Source organism: Notothenia rossii (genome assembly GCF_949606895.1).
Source record: "Notothenia rossii genome assembly, chromosome: 3".
Lineage (NCBI taxonomy): Eukaryota > Metazoa > Chordata > Actinopteri > Perciformes > Nototheniidae > Notothenia > Notothenia rossii.
Genome location: NC_136901.1, coordinates 27,695,082 through 27,713,117, shown reverse-complemented (window position 1 = coordinate 27,713,117; position 18,036 = coordinate 27,695,082). Strand labels below are relative to the sequence as shown.

General features: G+C 39.1%; 2 protein-coding genes across 4 annotated transcripts; both read left to right on the top strand.

The window, feature by feature from the left end:
- LOC307031908 (uncharacterized protein) lies at positions 1-7,925 on the top strand. Of its 3 annotated transcripts, none has more exons than XM_079669487.1 (11): positions 1-267; positions 3,698-4,039; positions 4,119-4,226; positions 4,314-4,367; positions 4,567-4,599; positions 4,767-4,796; positions 4,897-4,941; positions 5,109-5,207; positions 5,509-5,535; positions 5,620-5,712; positions 7,167-7,925. In XM_079669487.1, exons 1-11 carry the CDS (start codon positions 207-209, stop codon positions 7,178-7,180), a joined length of 906 nt encoding a protein of 301 aa, XP_079525613.1. In that variant the 5' UTR covers positions 1-206; the 3' UTR covers positions 7,181-7,925. The 3 variants fall into 3 exon arrangements, with proteins under 3 accessions (XP_079525613.1, XP_079525611.1, XP_079525612.1); XM_079669485.1 differs by having other exon boundaries at positions 10-267; positions 4,731-4,796; XM_079669486.1 differs by having other exon boundaries at positions 21-267; positions 4,731-4,796; positions 5,509-5,533; positions 5,630-5,712.
- A 3,972-nt stretch (positions 7,926-11,897) lies between these two features.
- LOC307033505 (DNA damage-inducible transcript 4-like protein) lies at positions 11,898-16,263 on the top strand. The gene is made up of 3 exons (XM_079672003.1): positions 11,898-12,030; positions 12,259-12,369; positions 13,134-16,263. The coding sequence occupies exons 2-3, from the start codon at positions 12,279-12,281 to the stop codon at positions 13,622-13,624; spliced, it is 582 nt and encodes a 193-aa protein (XP_079528129.1). The 5' UTR covers positions 11,898-12,030; positions 12,259-12,278; the 3' UTR covers positions 13,625-16,263.
- The last annotated feature ends 1,773 nt before the right edge of the window (positions 16,264-18,036 follow it).

Here is an 18,036-nt window from a genome sequence, read left to right as displayed (position 1 = left end):
ATTCGTACCCGCTGGCTGCTCTGGGCTGGTCTCCACATCCGCCCAGTTTTACGTCAGGAAGGGAAGCCGATGTATTTCCTCCCCTCCTTTATCTAAAGGAAGTGCTGAAAAAAGCCTCAGCAGCGAAGCGCCACAGCACCTTTTCCACTCTCCGCTCAGTTGGAGTCTGAGGAAGAAGAAGTCGAAGGAGTTTACGCAGAGTCACCATGAAGACCATCAGGGTTCTCGTCCTGCTGCTGCTCGTGTCTGTCCATGTCTTTACAACAGGTAGGAAACACTTGTGGCTGGGATACATGCTGTTGGATTAGTCTTAGATTTAACAAAATCAGAGCTGAGGGCCCTTAAAGTCTAAGATAGCTTCAGTCTTGTTCTGTGCTGTGTGAGTGCAGAAGGTAAAAAATCCTTATTACTGATGTGTTTCTTATTTAATGGTGTCAAAACATTTCCACACCTGGGCTAAACTGTCAAACGTATTTGCTCGAGTTTTGTTTTGCAAAGATTAGTATCCCAGTGTTGTTCAGAAGACACTCTGAACGGTACCTCAGAGACATCCACTCCGTGTGTTTCCGTTCATTCAGTGTGAGATAAGCATTGTGTGTATGTGTGTGTGAGCCCTTGGTTGTGCTTTGTACTAACAAGTACGAAAAAAGCAAAAGGAAAGGTAGATTTTTTTTAAATTAGAAGCATTAGATATCAAGCACAAGTCTAAATTTAAGGAGCAAAAGTTACAAGTGTGTGTCTCATGTTTGATGGAGAGGGAAAAAGAGGGTGGCTCAGGATTTGTTTGTTTTCCCTGTACTGAGCCAAAAGACCTTTTATCTGTGCTGCGCCGGGCAGATAGGCAATGGGAACCGAAGCGCCCCCTCTCTCACAGAGACAACAGATCTTTGTCCTGAGACCCAAGTGTCCCAACTGGAAACAAATCTACTTCCAGCGTTTAGTGGTAAACATCTGGAGGAAACACCCTCGCCCAACAGCCTGCACGGCAGCAGAGGTTTTCTTTCCACACAACTTTCAGAGCTTTAATTGACATTTTCAACTAATACTTGAGACTTAAGTTGACTTGAACTTGTCTCAAATGACTTACAGTATTTGTCATTGATTTAAGATTTGCTACAAGTCAAATTTCGTAAAGGATTTAACGCCTAAGACAGGCTCCAAAATACTGGAGACCTAACTCGAGACTCCACTTAAAGGACTTTTCTTGACTTTTCTTGACTCCAAATGGTTGATACTTGTGTGTAATGGCATAGAACTCCACCACTTGAAAATTGATAATTGACACATGATCCAAAAAAACTACAAAGGTTTGACTTGGACTTGTCTCAAACGACTTTGAGGTGTTGAGACTAGCTCCAAAATACCAACAGAATGGAGACTTTACTTGACACCTGATACAAAATACTTGAAGTATCACTTTGTCTCAAATAGGTAGACTAGCTCTAGAATATGTGAAACTTGGAGCCTTGTTTTAAGAGGACTGGAACTTCCCTTGGACTTATCCCAAAATAACTTCAATGACATAGAGATTTGAGGAGTTGACTTGGCTTCAGTGAGTACTCTGGTGAGGAATATGTTGAGTGGGATCCTAACTGACAGCAATGAAGACAGGATGCTTGGCTGCTGAGGTCAGAGGGTGCCAATAGTATGTCTGGGACAGGATGCAGCTTCACACTGCTGCAGGGCTTCAAGCAGAGGATATCCACCTCAACACTCCACGACCTCCACCGTTGACTTCTACTCTGACACTTGGAGCTCGCACGCCTTTGTCTCAGACGCCGGGCTTTAAAGCCTTGCCAAACAGGAATGATGCGAATATGCAAGCGTGAACTTAAAATAGAGAATCTGTCTGAGGAAATGTTTTGCGTAGACAAACTGATTCTGTTGCCTACGAAATGGAGCATTGTGAATTCCTAGATAGCACATTATATTTTATTATCCCGCTCTGACTCCAGACAGTCAGCATATAAATCATAGTCACCATGCTGGACAATAGCTTTTGGTCACTGAATTCACCTAAAATAAATAAGTTCTGTTTCTTCTTTACAGTTTCATCAACAGGGGTGAGTCAAACAACAACAGCAGATGTAAAGCTGTCAACGAATAGTTTTACACTTGGAAACCTCTGGTGGAGAGTAAGACAATGCTGGGAAAACCATTGGTTGTGCTAAATTAGGTTAATGCTAGTGCTAACGTGGTTCATTGTAAAGTCCAACCGTTAGCTGGATTCAAGTGACTCACTTTGAGCACTTACCAGATGGTCCACCCTGCTTGTGTTATTTTTTCCAAATCTTCTTTTTGGCCCACTCTTTGTGCAAATATGGTGACCATCGTAGAGCTCCAGTTACCCCTGGAGGACTACAATAGCCTTTTTTCTCCTTTCTTGATTCTCAATGTCAGTGACATCAAGATAAACTCAACGCTGATAAGGTTTTCATGTCCCGTCATTTGTGTTGCCCAGCACAAAATATAAGCAATCCATTCACATGTTTAAATAGATTTTCTATGTAATCATGCTGTGAAAAAAAATGCGTGTTTGAATAGTCAGTAGATTGTTGGAATCAGGGTGAAACTAGCATGGAAAGGTTCCAAGTTGAAAAACTCTGTCTAGCAGCACCTTCGTAGATCAATTATTTCAACACAGTCTCACGGCATTTTGTGTTGTAGTCACGAAATTATCCTATTGATTCGTGTTCACCAACACGATTTCCCCGTTTTTTTCGTGTCACACAGAATGATTTTAAAAGCAATGTAAATAATAACAAATTAGAAAGAAAAATTGATTTGAAAAAGTACAGATTTCAGTATTCTGATACAGAACGATTATGTATTTCTATTGGTATGTTTCGTGCCTGCATCAAATAATAACACATTAGAAGGACAAAAAGATTTAAAAAATACAGATTTCAGTATTCTGAGGCTCTGAGCCCCATTTCTTTTCCACGCGGACGGCAACAAAAACTCCAACATTATACTATTTAAAATAAAAGGGTTAGGCTTAGGGTAAGATATTGAGTAAGAAAATATTTGTATGAACCACACAGCTTCCGGTCTTCCACGACCCGACTGGACAAAAAGACGTGGTGCAATCACGAAACATACTACCAATAGAAATACATTGATTTTAAAATCGTTCTGTGTGACACGAATCAATAGATTAAATTAATTTTACGACTATAACACGAAATGCCATGAGACTGGGTTGATTATTTACATGTGTTTTCATTTGTACAAAAGACATAATGTATCAATTCAAATGGGCCATTTTGCAGGGTTTACTGGACAATTTCTTAGTCAGGAGCAGTAACTTCTACACGTTTCTGGTTGGCTGGCAACTGCATTTATTGGGGGACAGAAAAAACCAGTATAACCTTTAATATTTAACATGATAAATAGTTTGCTTGTTGGTTGGTGGATTTTCTTACCTGTGGTCAGACTCGGTCTAGCTGTTTCCCCACTTCCTATCTTTTTGCTAAGCTAAGCTAACTGGCATTACATTTAACGAACATGTGCTAAGTGTTATTGATCTTCTCATCCAACTTTCCGCCAAAAATAAAGTAGTTTTTTGTCATTTGTTTGACTTGTAAAGCTAATTGCAATTTGACTTTTTTGCATCTTTTCTTTCCTTGATTTTTCTGAACATCTTGTGCAATCTTTCATATGCCAAATCTATCTCTCTTTTGCATATTAACAACAGCTGCAACCAAAGCAACAACAACAGCATCACAAGCAACACCGACAACACCATCACCAGCACCAACAGCATCAACAGCATCAACACCATCAACACCATCACCAGTAGCACCAGCATCAACAGCATCACCAGCACCACCAGCATCAACAGCATCACCACCATCACCAGCATCACCAGTAGCACCAGCATCAACAGCATCACCAGTAGCACCAGCATCAACAGCATCACCAGTAACACCAGCATCAACAGCATCACCTATAGCAACAGCATCAATATCACCAGCAGCAGCAGCCCTTGTATCTACCACTGCCCCTAATGATACCACCACCAAAAGTCCTGATGAGAGTGAGTGTGCATATATCTTAAGTCGATAAATAAATGGAAGGTCTTTAATTTCTCTTTTTTTATTTTGCCCATGGTAAAGCCAATGTTACGACCCAAGCACATACGACTGCTACACCTGCAGCAACATCTACAGACAAGAAGGTGAACACCAGTCTTGCTGTCAATTTCAACGAGACTGAAATTGGAAGTACGTTTTTCTTTGTTTGTTATTCTATTTTTGAAAGGGTTTTGGTATAATATTGAGCTCTAAATCAGTTTATATGAATGATTTCAGATAACTCTTTGCAACCGAGATCAGTAAAACCCAACACGGCCATTGAGAATCCAGGTGAGAAGAAATTCAGAGCAGATACATCATCAGTAATGAGCCAGCTTTTCAGATAAATTATTAAATGTTGTAAACCTTAATAACTGATATTATAAATATATTTATATCAATTATTTAAAATACATATTCTGGTGTGACAATGCTGGGTTGATTCTGTATATGAAAGTAGTCTTTAATCAGTATTTAAATGTATTTAAAGGATCAGATGAAAGCACTGAAAAACCAAAAAAAGGTATGTATATAACAAAATAACATCACGTGTTATTGTCTTTGTTGGTGTTGTTGTTGTTGTTGTTCTTCTTCTTCTTCTTGTTGCTTGACTAGTGTTTGAATAGCTTCTTTCAAATAATTTCAATCCCATAGTACAAAACACTTTTTCACCTCCTCCAATGATTCAAGGACATAAAAATGAAACAAGTCAAGATGCAGGTAAGTTAAATGTACTAACATACTGCATAATGAAGCCGTGAATATATGAAGTCCTGTCAAAAACTCAACTATTTTTCTTCAAATACACATTGTTTGATAGGTTCTCAAACTGGCAAAGATCATCCTGAAGAACCCACAAAATCAGGTAATGTACTGTACTCACATCTTACCTAACTCATACCAAGTCATACCCCACACACTGTGCCAAAAGATATGCAAAGAAACTAACAAGTTCCAATTGAAAAAATGGTCTGCCCTTTGTTCAGATGTTCAAATCAGACTGATGTTGATGATCGTGTCTTTCCCCCTCAGACAAGAGGCTTTGGTGGATCGTGCTGCCCGTCCTGCTGGTCGCAGCTGCTGCTTTCATCCTCCTCAAGTTCCAATGCAAGAAGATCCACGATCACACAGGTGAGAGTACAACACGTATCACACCAGTCTAAAACTTTCCATAAAACACTGAACATTAACTTAAGTTACATACATGACTATTTAAACCCAAACCATTATTAGGTTAACTATGGGATGAGTCTTTTTTTAGGCGACAGGGACAAACAGTGAACTCTAAAAACACTGTGATAGACTAACTTAAACAAATGATATGTAAACAAAGGTTCCTATATTCATACATTATTCAACTTATTGCAAGATATCTTTTATATTGAATACTATTTGGGTTTCTTAACGTATTTTCCTGTCTTCTCTTTCACAGAAACTATTGATACTGGAACTGAGAAGTGAGTTTAATACTTTATTTAAATATATAATTCTGTACTCTATTTGCAAGGGCATTTGAAAAGTTAAAAAACATCCATCCCTTGGTCTCCTCACAGCGCATCTTTCCAGAGCAGGCCGGAAAGCACCAAAGATGGAGTCATGCTCCTCGGAGTGAAGTCATCAGGCGGGGTCGAGAATGGTGAGCTGCTTCCGTCTATGTCCTGCGAGAGTTCATTTTGTTTGTCCATTCTTCCATCAGTTTGGTGAAGCCGTTCCTCCAGACGTTCAGGGAAGTTACAGGCTTTTAATATCTTATTGTACTGCATGGGCTTGTGGGGCTTAGCTGGGCAACAGAAGGTGTTTCCTGTGATTTCGTGCCCCCGCCCTCGAACAAGCAGCAGGGCCTGAAAGATAGGGACTTCCTAACATAAACACAGATTATTTTGGACAGGAGCTATTGTGCGCTCGGTAAATGTCAGAGTGGCCCAGACGCTGCGTGTGTGTGTGTGTTTGTCTGTTATTGGGGTGGTCCTCATACGTGTCATCTGTGGTTTATAGACACAGTCACTACCCCTTCACCCCAACCATGAAAATAATAGAACATCTACTAATTGTCCTATATTTCTTCCCTAATAAAATCAGGCCGGAATGACTTTGGGCTTCAGAAGGAAATAGAGTCATGCTTTAGGAATTTTGCTGAGGAAGACGGTGTTTATGTTGCTACAGATTACTGGATTCTTTAGCTTTATAAACTCTTATCTGAGTGCAGAACTTGTTGCTCATATACCGCACTACACACAGATAAACACCTCACAATCCCACGCTCCATCATTCCCAAAACTGCTTTTTTACTGACTTAAAAAAAGTATCTCTACTCTAACTGTCCTAACTTTAATGTAATATAATTATTTAATGATGTACAGTTTGGCTTCAGAAAAATGTAAGATAACTTTTTGAGTTAGATAGCGGGAACAAGTAGGATTGTTTTATAAGTTGTTGTTTTTTAGTAGAAATTAACAGCCATTTTTACGTCACAATAAAACATTAAATGCCAGGTTTTTTTAAGACTGTAAATGTTGGCAATTCACATTTACTTTTTAAAAACTTGACCTGCTTTACAATATATTTAAATCGAAAAAGTACCTATCATTTACATTTTTATGTTCTTTTTGTATTATTCTTTATTTCGGGTCACAGTTTTATAGAATTTTGCTCAGGTAACAGTTCAGTGAACAGAAATATCAAACAGAGCAACGTACAATGAATATCTAAATAAACAAGCAAAATTCCCCAAAAGACATCGATTTTAGATTTTTTTATATATCACCAGGCTCTTTTGATGTGAAAATGCAATCCGTCAGTCCTCTCATTAAGGCGGGTCTTCTGTTAGGATGTCAATCATTCTCTGTAGGCGGGACACCTGTCTAGGGGAACATGACGTTTTTATTTTCATTGTAAATAAAGTCATCAATGTGCTACATGGTGACATACAGTCATGTACTCAGTCAATGCAGCACCGCCTCCTAGTGTTGGATTGACAAAAATGCACATGTTTTTCATACTTTCTGGAGTTGGATGAAGTTTTGATCACACAGATGCCGTTTTATCCTGCTGTTGTCTCATCACTTTCCTCTGTTGTTGTGTATGTTTCAGCTGCTGCCAGATAAAAAAGGAGGACATCAAGAACAGTGTGTGCCTCACACCTGTCGCCCACACAATGATGATCTGATTTGATTTCTTTGAATTTTCTCGTGATTTTGTGAAAACATGCAAAAAGTATGTATGATTCTGTATGCTGAAATCAGGGTGTGTTGATACATTTCAGAGTAAGTGAACCCATTTTCAATTACAATATATTTTATTCCACAAATCTTTATATTGATAACCTAGGCTAAATACTGTCAGCCTGTGGAACAGAAATAAAAGCACCCTTTATTTCAGTATACTGTTGACAAAGACAAATACAGCTGCAGATCTCTGTCTATATGTTTGTCACAAAACACCTTCCTGCACAGTGCACTGACCTCAGATCATCATATGTTTGATGTAAGTAATCTGTTGATTTCATCGTTTTATAATTACCCTTGTTGCTTATCACATATGTGCCTTGGACTGCTTTGTAGGATATCATGTGTTTTTGTGTCAATTTCACTAAGCACAGGCTCTTTTTAGGTGCTCATTTTTGCTTTTCATGTATCAGTTAAGATGTTAAATATTTCACCAGTTTTTTTCTACTGAAAGCTTTTTAAAGTACACAGCTGTCAGAAGGATTTGTATTGATGGTGATTTACTTTTTTTTTTATTATATGTAAATATAAAGACGGGTTGTATACAAAGACACTGGAAATGCTTTTTGGCTGGAATGTGTTGCTCTCCATTTACATTTTCTCAATAAATCACAAGAGCAAGGTTTGTAGCTTCCAGATATGAAATGCAATGCTTTGAAAGTGCATCCTATCATGTTTTCCTGCAGGTAGAGGATCAAATAGGGGTAGGCTGCCAGCTTCCTGTCACCAAGTTCCTGTCACTTAAAAGACTTAAGACCCTCCCTCCCAACGCTTCCTATCTGGATCTCACCGTTAATAAGATACGATGAACTTGAATAAGCTTCAGTATCTTCAGTAGCTGTATTCTTTGACCTGTATGTGGCAGAAAAGTGACATAGCTGCCTCCATGCAATTTACAATCAGAAACCCTTTAATTGTCCAACAGCGGTGAAATGTACATTGTTTCAGCCAATGACAACGTACGGATAAAAGGCTTGGACGATTAAAAGATAAAAGGAGTAGACATATTTAATAAAGAGGAAAGCACATGTTAAAAAAAAGCACATAGCTACACGTATAAACAAGTAGCAGCATTATAAAAGTAGTTAAGTTAATGGATAATCAGATAACTTAACCTTGACTTACAGCAGGGCCCTCGTCTTGACTTTTTTGATTCCCACAGTGACTTGAGACCTGAATGTTAAGACTTGAGGCTTGTGACTTGGCTCTGCGGACCACCATTGTCCTTTCAGTGACTTTCCACTAGAGGGGGCCGACAGTCAACACGAAGAGCCTCCATGTTTCTGCCCCTCTCTCTTGTGGGAGTTGAGTTGATAGAGGAGTGAGATGTAGGCAACCGGTGTAAAAATCTCCCTCTGCTTGATCTTCGTAACCCAGGGATAACAGATAGGCTCTAAACCACATCTGGACATGGTGATTTTTCAGGCAACTAATTAAATGCCACGGTATAAATTCAATTGAGTTCTGCCATTTTGTAGGTATGACCCACATTGTGAATCGATTCCACACAAGGTGATAAGGACTATGGGCTTTGTAAGCTGAGACTGGCCGACAGCTCCCACTGTGGGCACATTTCCAGAGACAGAGACTTTGGCAGGTGGGCACCGACCCATCACACACAGCTGTGGCAGGGACAGGTTACACTCATGCCAGGCCTCTCTCCTTCAGATTCACTCCACGCTGCTTAGTCTCCCCTTTAAAGTCAGATATCTACTCATCTTTCAACTGTAAAGTGGATCTAAGTGTCTGAAAATGAAAGATTAATATTGGAATTAATTTCAATCTAGTGCCTTTTTCTGTCAAGAGCCTTGCTGAGCTGCATATTGCCTTAGCAAACAGTGTTATCGATTTGAAAGTACTGTGGGGAGTGATTTCCACATAATATATCTCTAAATCTGTAATATCTACAGCACAGCAAAACATAGCCAACAGATTAAAACATTAACATAGCTAAAATTCAGGAAATCTACAAGATTCATACACAACCAGAGGAAACATTTGCATTATGGTTAAGCTACTGCGTATCCCCAGTTTTCTCTTTTGTCAATTTTTTAAAAAGTATTTTCAGAGAAGACTGTCTCTCAGTAGTGCCCTTGTGTTTAAAAACACTGGCGTCAGGTGGCCTTCAGTCATTCTTCTGCATAATGCTGCTACATTGTGCCAAAAGAACAAATGTGTTCAACTACCACTTACATATAGAAAGTCAAATTATTCCTAATGTAAGATATCATTGCACCAAAGCTCCATTAAAGCACATAAGCAGGGTTTTTGTAGAGACGTTAACATACATCAAGTAACAGTAGATGCACCATTTTGCAATTTAGGATCCATTATGATCAATTATGAATAAGGGATTTTTGCGTGTGCTGGCTCTAATAAATAAAAATATATTACATTACTTTTTTCTAACTTCATTTCCAACTTTTTTACTTGTTCAAGGCTCTGATACGCACGTAGGATACTCTTGCACAAACAACCAGATTATCTCCTGTGGTAGAGAAGTGCAACTCAGCAAAAGGGAGGTTTCACTGAAGGGAGAGTGGTGCCAGCCTGGCATACTGACACCGAGCGACTTGACGGGGATAACAGAAGGTTCATGGAGAGATCAGTAACCTGAAACAGGAGGCTACATCTTTATGCCTCAATAAGAGAAACATGAGTTGGCACATGTGAGAAATTCACAAGCAGAGTTTAGTTGTGTCTCTGTGCCAACACAGGGGTGAAGGTCATATGCAGAGGAGCTTCACATTACTTCCCAGGTCCTTGAAATGCTAGTCATGACAAGTATTTCATTTTCTTTTATTCAAATCCAGCTGAGATACAGCCAGTGTGACAGGAGCAGAGCAGCAACAGCCAGAAGGGGCTTTACATGCAAAAGCAAAGTTAAAATAGATGCAGAATGTGACAAAGAGGCATGGGAAACATCTTAAGCACTGACACCAACGACTCGATGGATCTGACAGTCGCTGTTAACACATTATGTCTCCTGAGCGCTGTGATGCAGTATTATTTCACGAATTCAAAGATCATGAAGGATACACTCTGAACTCTGTTTCAGCTTTGTGGACAGTCAGGAAAATGCAATATGGGTCCTGAGCTCAGAGCTATCAGAATTTGAACTTTTGGTATTCTGTGCACTTACTAAATCACTTAAAAATTGATGGTTTGATAGCAGAAAGTCTTCAAAACTGTAATATTAAAAGTCAATTTCTTTGTGTTTGTGTTTTCTCATTATTACTTTTTCATGTATTTTTACAAATATGCAAGCACTTAGAAAAATAAATCATCAAACTTGGGAAAAAGAATAAATAAACAAACAAGAAAGCACTAGTAACAAGAAAAGGGGATGACAAATCATGACAACATATTCCAGGTAACTTTTTCATTTTTCATATTTAAATTCTTACGATAAATGAATATGTTTACATTAAAACCTGTTTAGATTCCCGCAGAATGATAAATGTGTCAAACAAAATGAATGCTCCTATTTATCCCCTGCTAATATCAAAGCCTACAGATAACTTAAACAAAGCTTTGCTTATGCAGCACTTTACTGTGTATGCCTGCATGCACAAAGGCAGTAACACTAGCTAAAGCATGTGACTTCTTCTGAGTCATATCTAGTTCTCCCCATGTGACCTCCCACCCTCCCTCTCTCTAGTCCACATTTCCATTACTTTAGCCAGCAGCAGAGCAGCTGGTCTGAGAGCTGCAGATCCAGTTACTGTGGGGACATTTCTGTTGAGACAGAGTATGATGAGGGATAAACTCCTGATGGGCTGAACAACTGTGCTCACTGCTACCTACCAAATGTACAAAGACACATACACGTATACACACACAGTAAGATTACAGGGGGGCTCTTAAAGCTGCTCCCTCCTGTAAAACTGGCTGCATATGTACATTTTGGACTTTTTTTATGTGCATTATTGCATGCCTGTCATTATCTGAGTTTTGGAGTATTTTTGTAACAAGTAAGTATGCTTCAGTTTGCTGCAGAGGGTCAGAGCAAACACTAAACTGTTCATGCTTCAACCTCTCATGCCAAGATAGTACCAGGTTTCAATGTGTGAATACTGCTGATATCCAGCCATAATGAAAATGTCGATTTTCCTCTCCTACAATTAAAACATAAAATAAATATGAACTGTGTGTGCATCATAGGTCTTTGGACTAAATAGAGAGACACAACATTTTTAAACATTTTCTTTGGCCTCGATTCTTCAGAATCAAAGGTCTAATAATCTTTGTGGCCTGGGGTATAGACAAATATACTACAGATATGTAGTTTCCTGATAGCCTTATTGTTATTCAAATTAGATTCTTCATCCTTCAGAAAAAAACACACTTTTTTCAATCTAATTTCTAAATATACATCTAATAAAAAATATTAATATGTTATTGGTTTATACTTCAAAACGTGCATCTATCGTTTTCCCTAAAAACAACTATTTCCCCCATGAATTGGACAATCAACAGTTAATTTATTGAAATTAGATTTTTCCGCCAATCAGAGAAGAGATGCCTTTACGTCGAGAGGCGCGCTGTGATTGGTCCAACCCTCGGTCAGCTGACTGGCAGTAAGGTATAAGTATTCCTCAGAAGTTTTGTCAGCTTCAGTGTGAATGTGGGTCTGTGTTTTTGTGTCAATGTGGGGGCAACACTGCTTGTGAATTTATTTATGAGAAACCTTCTGAACTAAATTATATTTGCACTAAATAATATTTAAGGTAAGTCATGTAATTTTCTTGAAAATGAACGGTTAGCTCGAAATGTAATGCTAAAGTAGTTAACTGGTGTTAGCCTGGTGTTAGCGCGGGCGGTAAGTTACATTTTGAAAGTTAAAAGCGTTCACATTTTATTTTGTATTGTGGCTAAATGAGCCAGCTGTGGATTAATGAGCTAGAACAACCTGCTTCCACTGTTAAACTGACGCTGCTACTCCTACATTTTCACAGGAAAACAGCACACTGTCGCCATGGTCGCCACAAGCACGTTAAAGACCAAAAGCAGCGACTGTATCTCAGAATTGGTGGAGAGAAGATATGACCAGGCTTGCATTGATAAAGGTAAGCTTTTTTCTGTTTTTTTTGTGTATGCTAGTGTCTGGATTGTTCTAGCAGGGTGCTTGTTTACCCCTGTGTGTGGCGCATGGCTGCAGCAGCGAGGGGAGGGGTGAGGAGGGGAGGATGAAGTCATCCCTTCAGCCTCCCTTTTACAACAACAACCTGGGAAAAAATCGAATTAAACACCATTTTTCTGTCAAAAGCTACATTCTTTTATTGCAGTTTCTATATGGTGACTGCTGTGATGCATGTTTTATAACTTTGAACAGATTAGCAGTCTGACTGTTAATCCTTTTTCTTTTGTGAGTGTTGCATCATAAACACACACTCAAATTGAGCGGATGCAAAATCAGATTAAATCTGACAATCCATATTTGTTTTGTTAGAAGAAAATAATTTGTTTCCATTATTGAACATTTAAATAATTTCCATCATTATTTATTCATTTGGTCTCTTAACATTGGTTTACAAAATATTATAAATTATCTTTTGGCTGTCCAAAGCCCCCAAATATCCAGTTTAATATGATAAAATGGAGAGAGAAAAAGAGTGATAGCTCCAATTTTTGAGATGCACAACATTTCTTTCATTTGTGCAAAAATAAATGACTTTTTATTCATCCATTATTAAAATAGTGGTTTGTGGCTTGACTAATTTAATTTGTGCATGATGGGATCTTGAAAAAAGCCATTTATTTACCTGCATGTTTATCTTAAATAAGACATTGTCATTGGTCCCTAACTGTTCAACTTGTGGTGTTCTCCTAGAACTGGACTTCTGGGATCACTGCCTGGCTGAACCCCAGAGGACTGGAGAAGCCACTGAAGACAGAACCTGTCAAAAGCTGGCCAAAATGTTTGAAAACTGCCTGTCCCGAGCCAAGAAGACAACCCTGCACTGCTCCTCTGTGCTGGTACCAGAGAAGCTGACGCAGAGGATAGCTGGAGAGGTGCTGCGGCTGGCGGCCTGCGAGCCCTGCGGCCTGCGGGGTTGCGTCCTCTACGTCCACCTGGACATGGAGAAGGGCTGCAAGCGGCTGGAGCGAATTGTGTACGATGCCACCGTGGTGCCCACCTTTGAGCTGACTCTTGTGTTCAAGCAGGACGGCACTGCCTGGCCCAGCCTGCGGGACTTCCTGTTCATGGGAACCTGCTTTGCCCCGACTTTCAGACATGTACTCAAACTGAGTTCAGGCTTTCGGCTCGTCAAGAAAAAACTGTACTCCTCCTCGGCTGGCACTATTGTAGAGGAGTGCTGAACTATATATATATTGGGTTTCCTGTGGGTAAAGGCACTTCTGCCCAAATGTAAATGATACTCCATTGGTGTCATATTTTCTAGTGTTTTTGTACAATACACTATAGTTGATACACTTTAGAGCAAGACACTAGCCACTTTGTTGAAGGTCTGTGTTTCCAGATACACTGAGTATGTTCAGCAGCTGTAAACGCACCTGGGCACGATGAATAGGAGACCGAAGTTAAGTCTTTGGGGGCCATACTGTATGTAGGTTGTTGTGTAATGCTGTATTTATGGCTGCGGATGTTTTTTAGGGCTGATCGTCTTGTGAAGATGCTGCTGTCGTGGTGTGGGCTTCTCACACTACGGTTATGTGGATGCCTTAAATGTCAGAGAAATGCACTTTTTTTTCACTTGGAGCTGTGTGTTTAGTGTAAACGTTTTTAGTGATTTTTTATTTTTATACCCCTTTCTAAAACATTTCCTTTCAATGCACCACCTTTATAGATTATTAAAAGGATTGTTCATGTGTTGATTCTTTAACCTGTGCGAAGCAGGTCCCCTCCTCCACACACAAACGCGCACATGACCAATGAGGGCACGTGATAAGTTTGTGCACAGAAGGCCGGGCCGGTTAAAATGATTGAATGGCCTGTCAGCCTTCCATCTGTGCACAAACTTATCTCGTGCCCTTATTGGTCGTGTGTGTTGGAGGAGGGGCTCTTTAAGGAAGTGGCTGATTTTTTTTTTTTTTTCAGGCTGTGTATTTTCAAATTGTAGCACTCGAGCTGAAAAATTACCTACCCCACCTTAAGGTCCATTTTGTAATTTGAGATATTTGATGAATTCCCTATAGTGTTTTTTTAAAATGCTAATAGAACCTTCTGTTGAAGGAAACTGTTAGACATCAAACATGTAAACTTTATTTTCATATACTTTATGAAATTTGTATTGACGTTACTCTGCATGTTCTGGAGTTTGGTAGGTAACAGTGGTGCAATGCAGGCTTTCTAAATTGAGACAATGTTGTCCTGGTATGGCAAAATAAATGTCAGCTTCACAGGGAAAACTAGCAAACTTTTTCAGATCCTTTTTTTATCCATTAAAGTGTCTCTGCAAACATTTCCATCTATAGATTCTGGGATGTTTCAATACTCCTGGCACTGTTTGTTTTTGAGTCCTGAAACTTATCATCAATATTGTATTGATCCCTCCGCTCCTGCAAACAGTGTTTGGTGTCAGCAGCAGTTTGTTACATAAGCACATCAGCTGCGTGTGTGATATTTCTCGCTGTCTTTAATGGCGGGGTCTCCATAGTGATCTGTCGGGTAAATGAGATTCAGATAAACTAAACATTGTGACACTTGTGTGGGATATTTGGGCTTGTGACCTTTTTCAGTCACCTTTTTTTAAATGCACAGTTTGAGGCTTACAGTAAGTAAGCTATTGTTATACTGTAACATGTTGATTGCAAAGGTTTTAACAGGCATGTCATTCAAGCACCGACAATTGAAGAGGGTCACATGGTTACAGTAGTTAAATGACAGAAGCACATGATCTTGTGCAAAATGCATCCCAGTCATTGTGAGGGGACAAAGCACCAGTGATTGGTTATTTACTTGTTGCAATTGCACAACCCTGCCTGACCCAACCCTTGCTGTGAGGCAGCAACACAAGGGGCATTGTGGGGCCCATAAAAGTATAAAGTACGGTCTGTCTGTGGAGGGTAAACCTATAACATTAGCCTGACAATGAATTCAAAAAGGTCTATAGAACACAACATTTTTTAGAGCAACAACGCAACCAATGGATAAGTGTGGTAAATGGTAATGGTGAAACTGCTTGCTTGTATTTATTTAACATTTTTAAATAAATATCTTGATTTTGGACTGACAACTTTTAAAGACCCCCACCTTGGACTCAGATTCGTTGACATTTTATAGACTAAACAATTATTCAATCATTTATTAGTGCGAAAATAGCCATTTTCAGCTTTTTTATGCGTTTTCAAAGCTTAGACAAGTTATCATATAGATGCATTGCTGTGTTATGCATTATACTACCAAATGGTGTATCAAGGAGACACAAGTTATTCAACCTTAACATCCACAGCCAAATAAACACCTTTACTGTAGTAATGTTTTGTAGGCAGGAGTTTTACTTGAGTATTTCAGGATCTGAATACTTCTCCCAGCAGAAGCAGCAAAGGCTTCTTCTGAGGGACACATCAACATATTTCTTGCCTCCTGGAAAAGTACTCAAGGCTTTTTCACTCAAGAATCTGAGCTGCACTTTACTGAAGGTATTTTAAATTCTCAGTGTCAACACAAGCTGCACAGTGTGGGTTTCAGTGGCAGAGCCTTGTTGTGAAACGCATGCTTCCCTGCTACAGTCAAACTGATCACAAACACCTCCTGCTTACAGAGGACACAAATGCAGCTTTGACAGCCTACACTTGTTTACAGGCTTTGAGTCCCTCTACGTATTTGTGTCACTGGATCCATGTTTCCGTCTCCTGACCCACAGAATAACCTGCTTGCTGTGAATTTGGAAATCTGATGAGTGTGGCATGTCACACTGGGATTCAGTGTGATCCAGATATGTTTTTCTGTCTCCAAGAAGTTTGTACAATCTTTGTTTAAATTGTCTTTATATGGGGTTTGCATCGTGATCTTTCTTTATTTCAATTTGCTTTATATTCCCAGCCATCAGTTTTAAATATCTATCCACTATCAATGTAGAAAATACATCGGATATAAATGGTTGTAGAAATAGATCCTTGTTTACTCGTTCACTATTTCCATTTGGCATCAGGTAGCAGACAAAGTTATTTTGGACAGTTTATTGTTGCCCTGTGAGACTGTTCCCGCCAGAAAACACTCACATTTTTATGCAGGCAAAGTGAAATCATAAATTAAATGTTTGTCACACTTCTTTCTCACATATCTTTCTTTGCTTGCAATGCTATATTGTTAGTAATGTTTGTCATTTTTTTGTTGTCTATTTCAGAAGGGTATGAGGTCGAGTTGTGAGGAGAGGAAGAGCACTGTTAACATGAACGGCTTGGTAAACATGCTTGAGCTTGCCGTTCGCTCTTTCCAGGTGAAACGGAAATATTTCTAAGACTGCTGAAGTGGAGCTGTCGGCACGCAAAGGGGAAATCTACTTTGCATTGTCAAGTAACAACCTAAAACCCCTCGGCACTGAGCACAGACTGATAGGAGGATGTTATTGATATGTTTATGGTGATATTAACATGTTAGCATGCTTAAACTAAGATTGTGAACATAGTAAATACACTTACCAAGTATAAGCATGTTAGCATTGCCACTATGAGCATGCTTTTGTTTGCATTGGTCCAAAGAAGGCCTGAATGTAATACAAAATGTGGATACCACCAATCCCTTGAAAAACCATTTGAGTTCAACCAATTGGGGAGGCATCTAGATGCAACACCCAAAAAGGTGGGTTTATGCTTATATTCTAAGGCCTTATATTATGGATATGTATTAACATTGTAGGAGAAACAAATGAAAGGGGAGGGATGCAGTTTGAATTTAAAAAACCTGTTCAGAGCATTTGGATATTCTGATTTCTAAAGAAATGCCATCAAATTTGACATTTCAAAACCTTGAAACACGAAATAAACACTCCTGAGAACATAAAACGTTTTGAAAAATATTGTTAATATGTCATTTTAAGACAGCTACCATGTCAAATGTTACATCAGCCTTGGTGCCATTTGATGATATTTCAGACTGAAGCTTCATAGTGTAACAGTATCATATTTGACTTTATTATTTAGAGCATGATATAGTGCATTGCTTTCAGATTGAGAGTCTGGTCCTTCAGTGTGTTTTCCTCTCAGCCTTGTGACCATAACATTTAATGCAGTACTTTATGCGATGCATCCTGACCAGTTGAAATTCACACGGCATTAAAATGTTTGTGAGATTTAAAGTAAATGCTTCACGTGGTCATCATTGATACTTTGAGATCCTCCTCATTGTAACACTGTGTACAGCCAAAGCCTTCGAAAGAACTGGGTGTCTCATTTAATTTTACATTTCATAGGCTCATCTATGTTTTGCTCTTACATAATAATGTTTAGCACCTCTTAGGTTGATCATATATTAATAACTGAAGTTAAAAGCATGTAGTAACTAAGTGGAGGAAGTTCCTAAATAAACCATTACGACAGTGAAATATCAGGCACATGATGTACAGCAGGGTATTCTTAAAACATACGGATATTTTGAGATGTTGCTATGCTATTTGCAGCAGTTTGGATTTAGCTTTATTTAAGTGTCACTACAGTGTTTATCTGGCTGCTGTGTGACCTTCGCAGGACGCTGGTTCGGAGCTGACAACTCCTCCATAACTCATGCTGTTCTGGCTCCAAACGTGGATTTCTCTGACATCTGACAAATG

Coding starts and splice junctions, on each gene's coding strand:
- LOC307033505 (XM_079672003.1), top strand. CDS start 12,279: ATGGTCGCCACAAGCACGTTAAAGACCAAAAGCAGCGACTGTATCTCA. Junction 12,370..13,133: donor CCAGGCTTGCATTGATAAAG/GTAAGCTTTTTT, acceptor GTGTTCTCCTAG/AACTGGACTTCTGGGATCAC.
- LOC307031908 (XM_079669485.1), top strand. CDS start 207: ATGAAGACCATCAGGGTTCTCGTCCTGCTGCTGCTCGTGTCTGTCCAT. Junction 268..3,697: donor TGTCCATGTCTTTACAACAG/GTAGGAAACACT, acceptor TATTAACAACAG/CTGCAACCAAAGCAACAACA. Junction 5,208..5,508: donor GAAGATCCACGATCACACAG/GTGAGAGTACAA, acceptor TCTCTTTCACAG/AAACTATTGATACTGGAACT.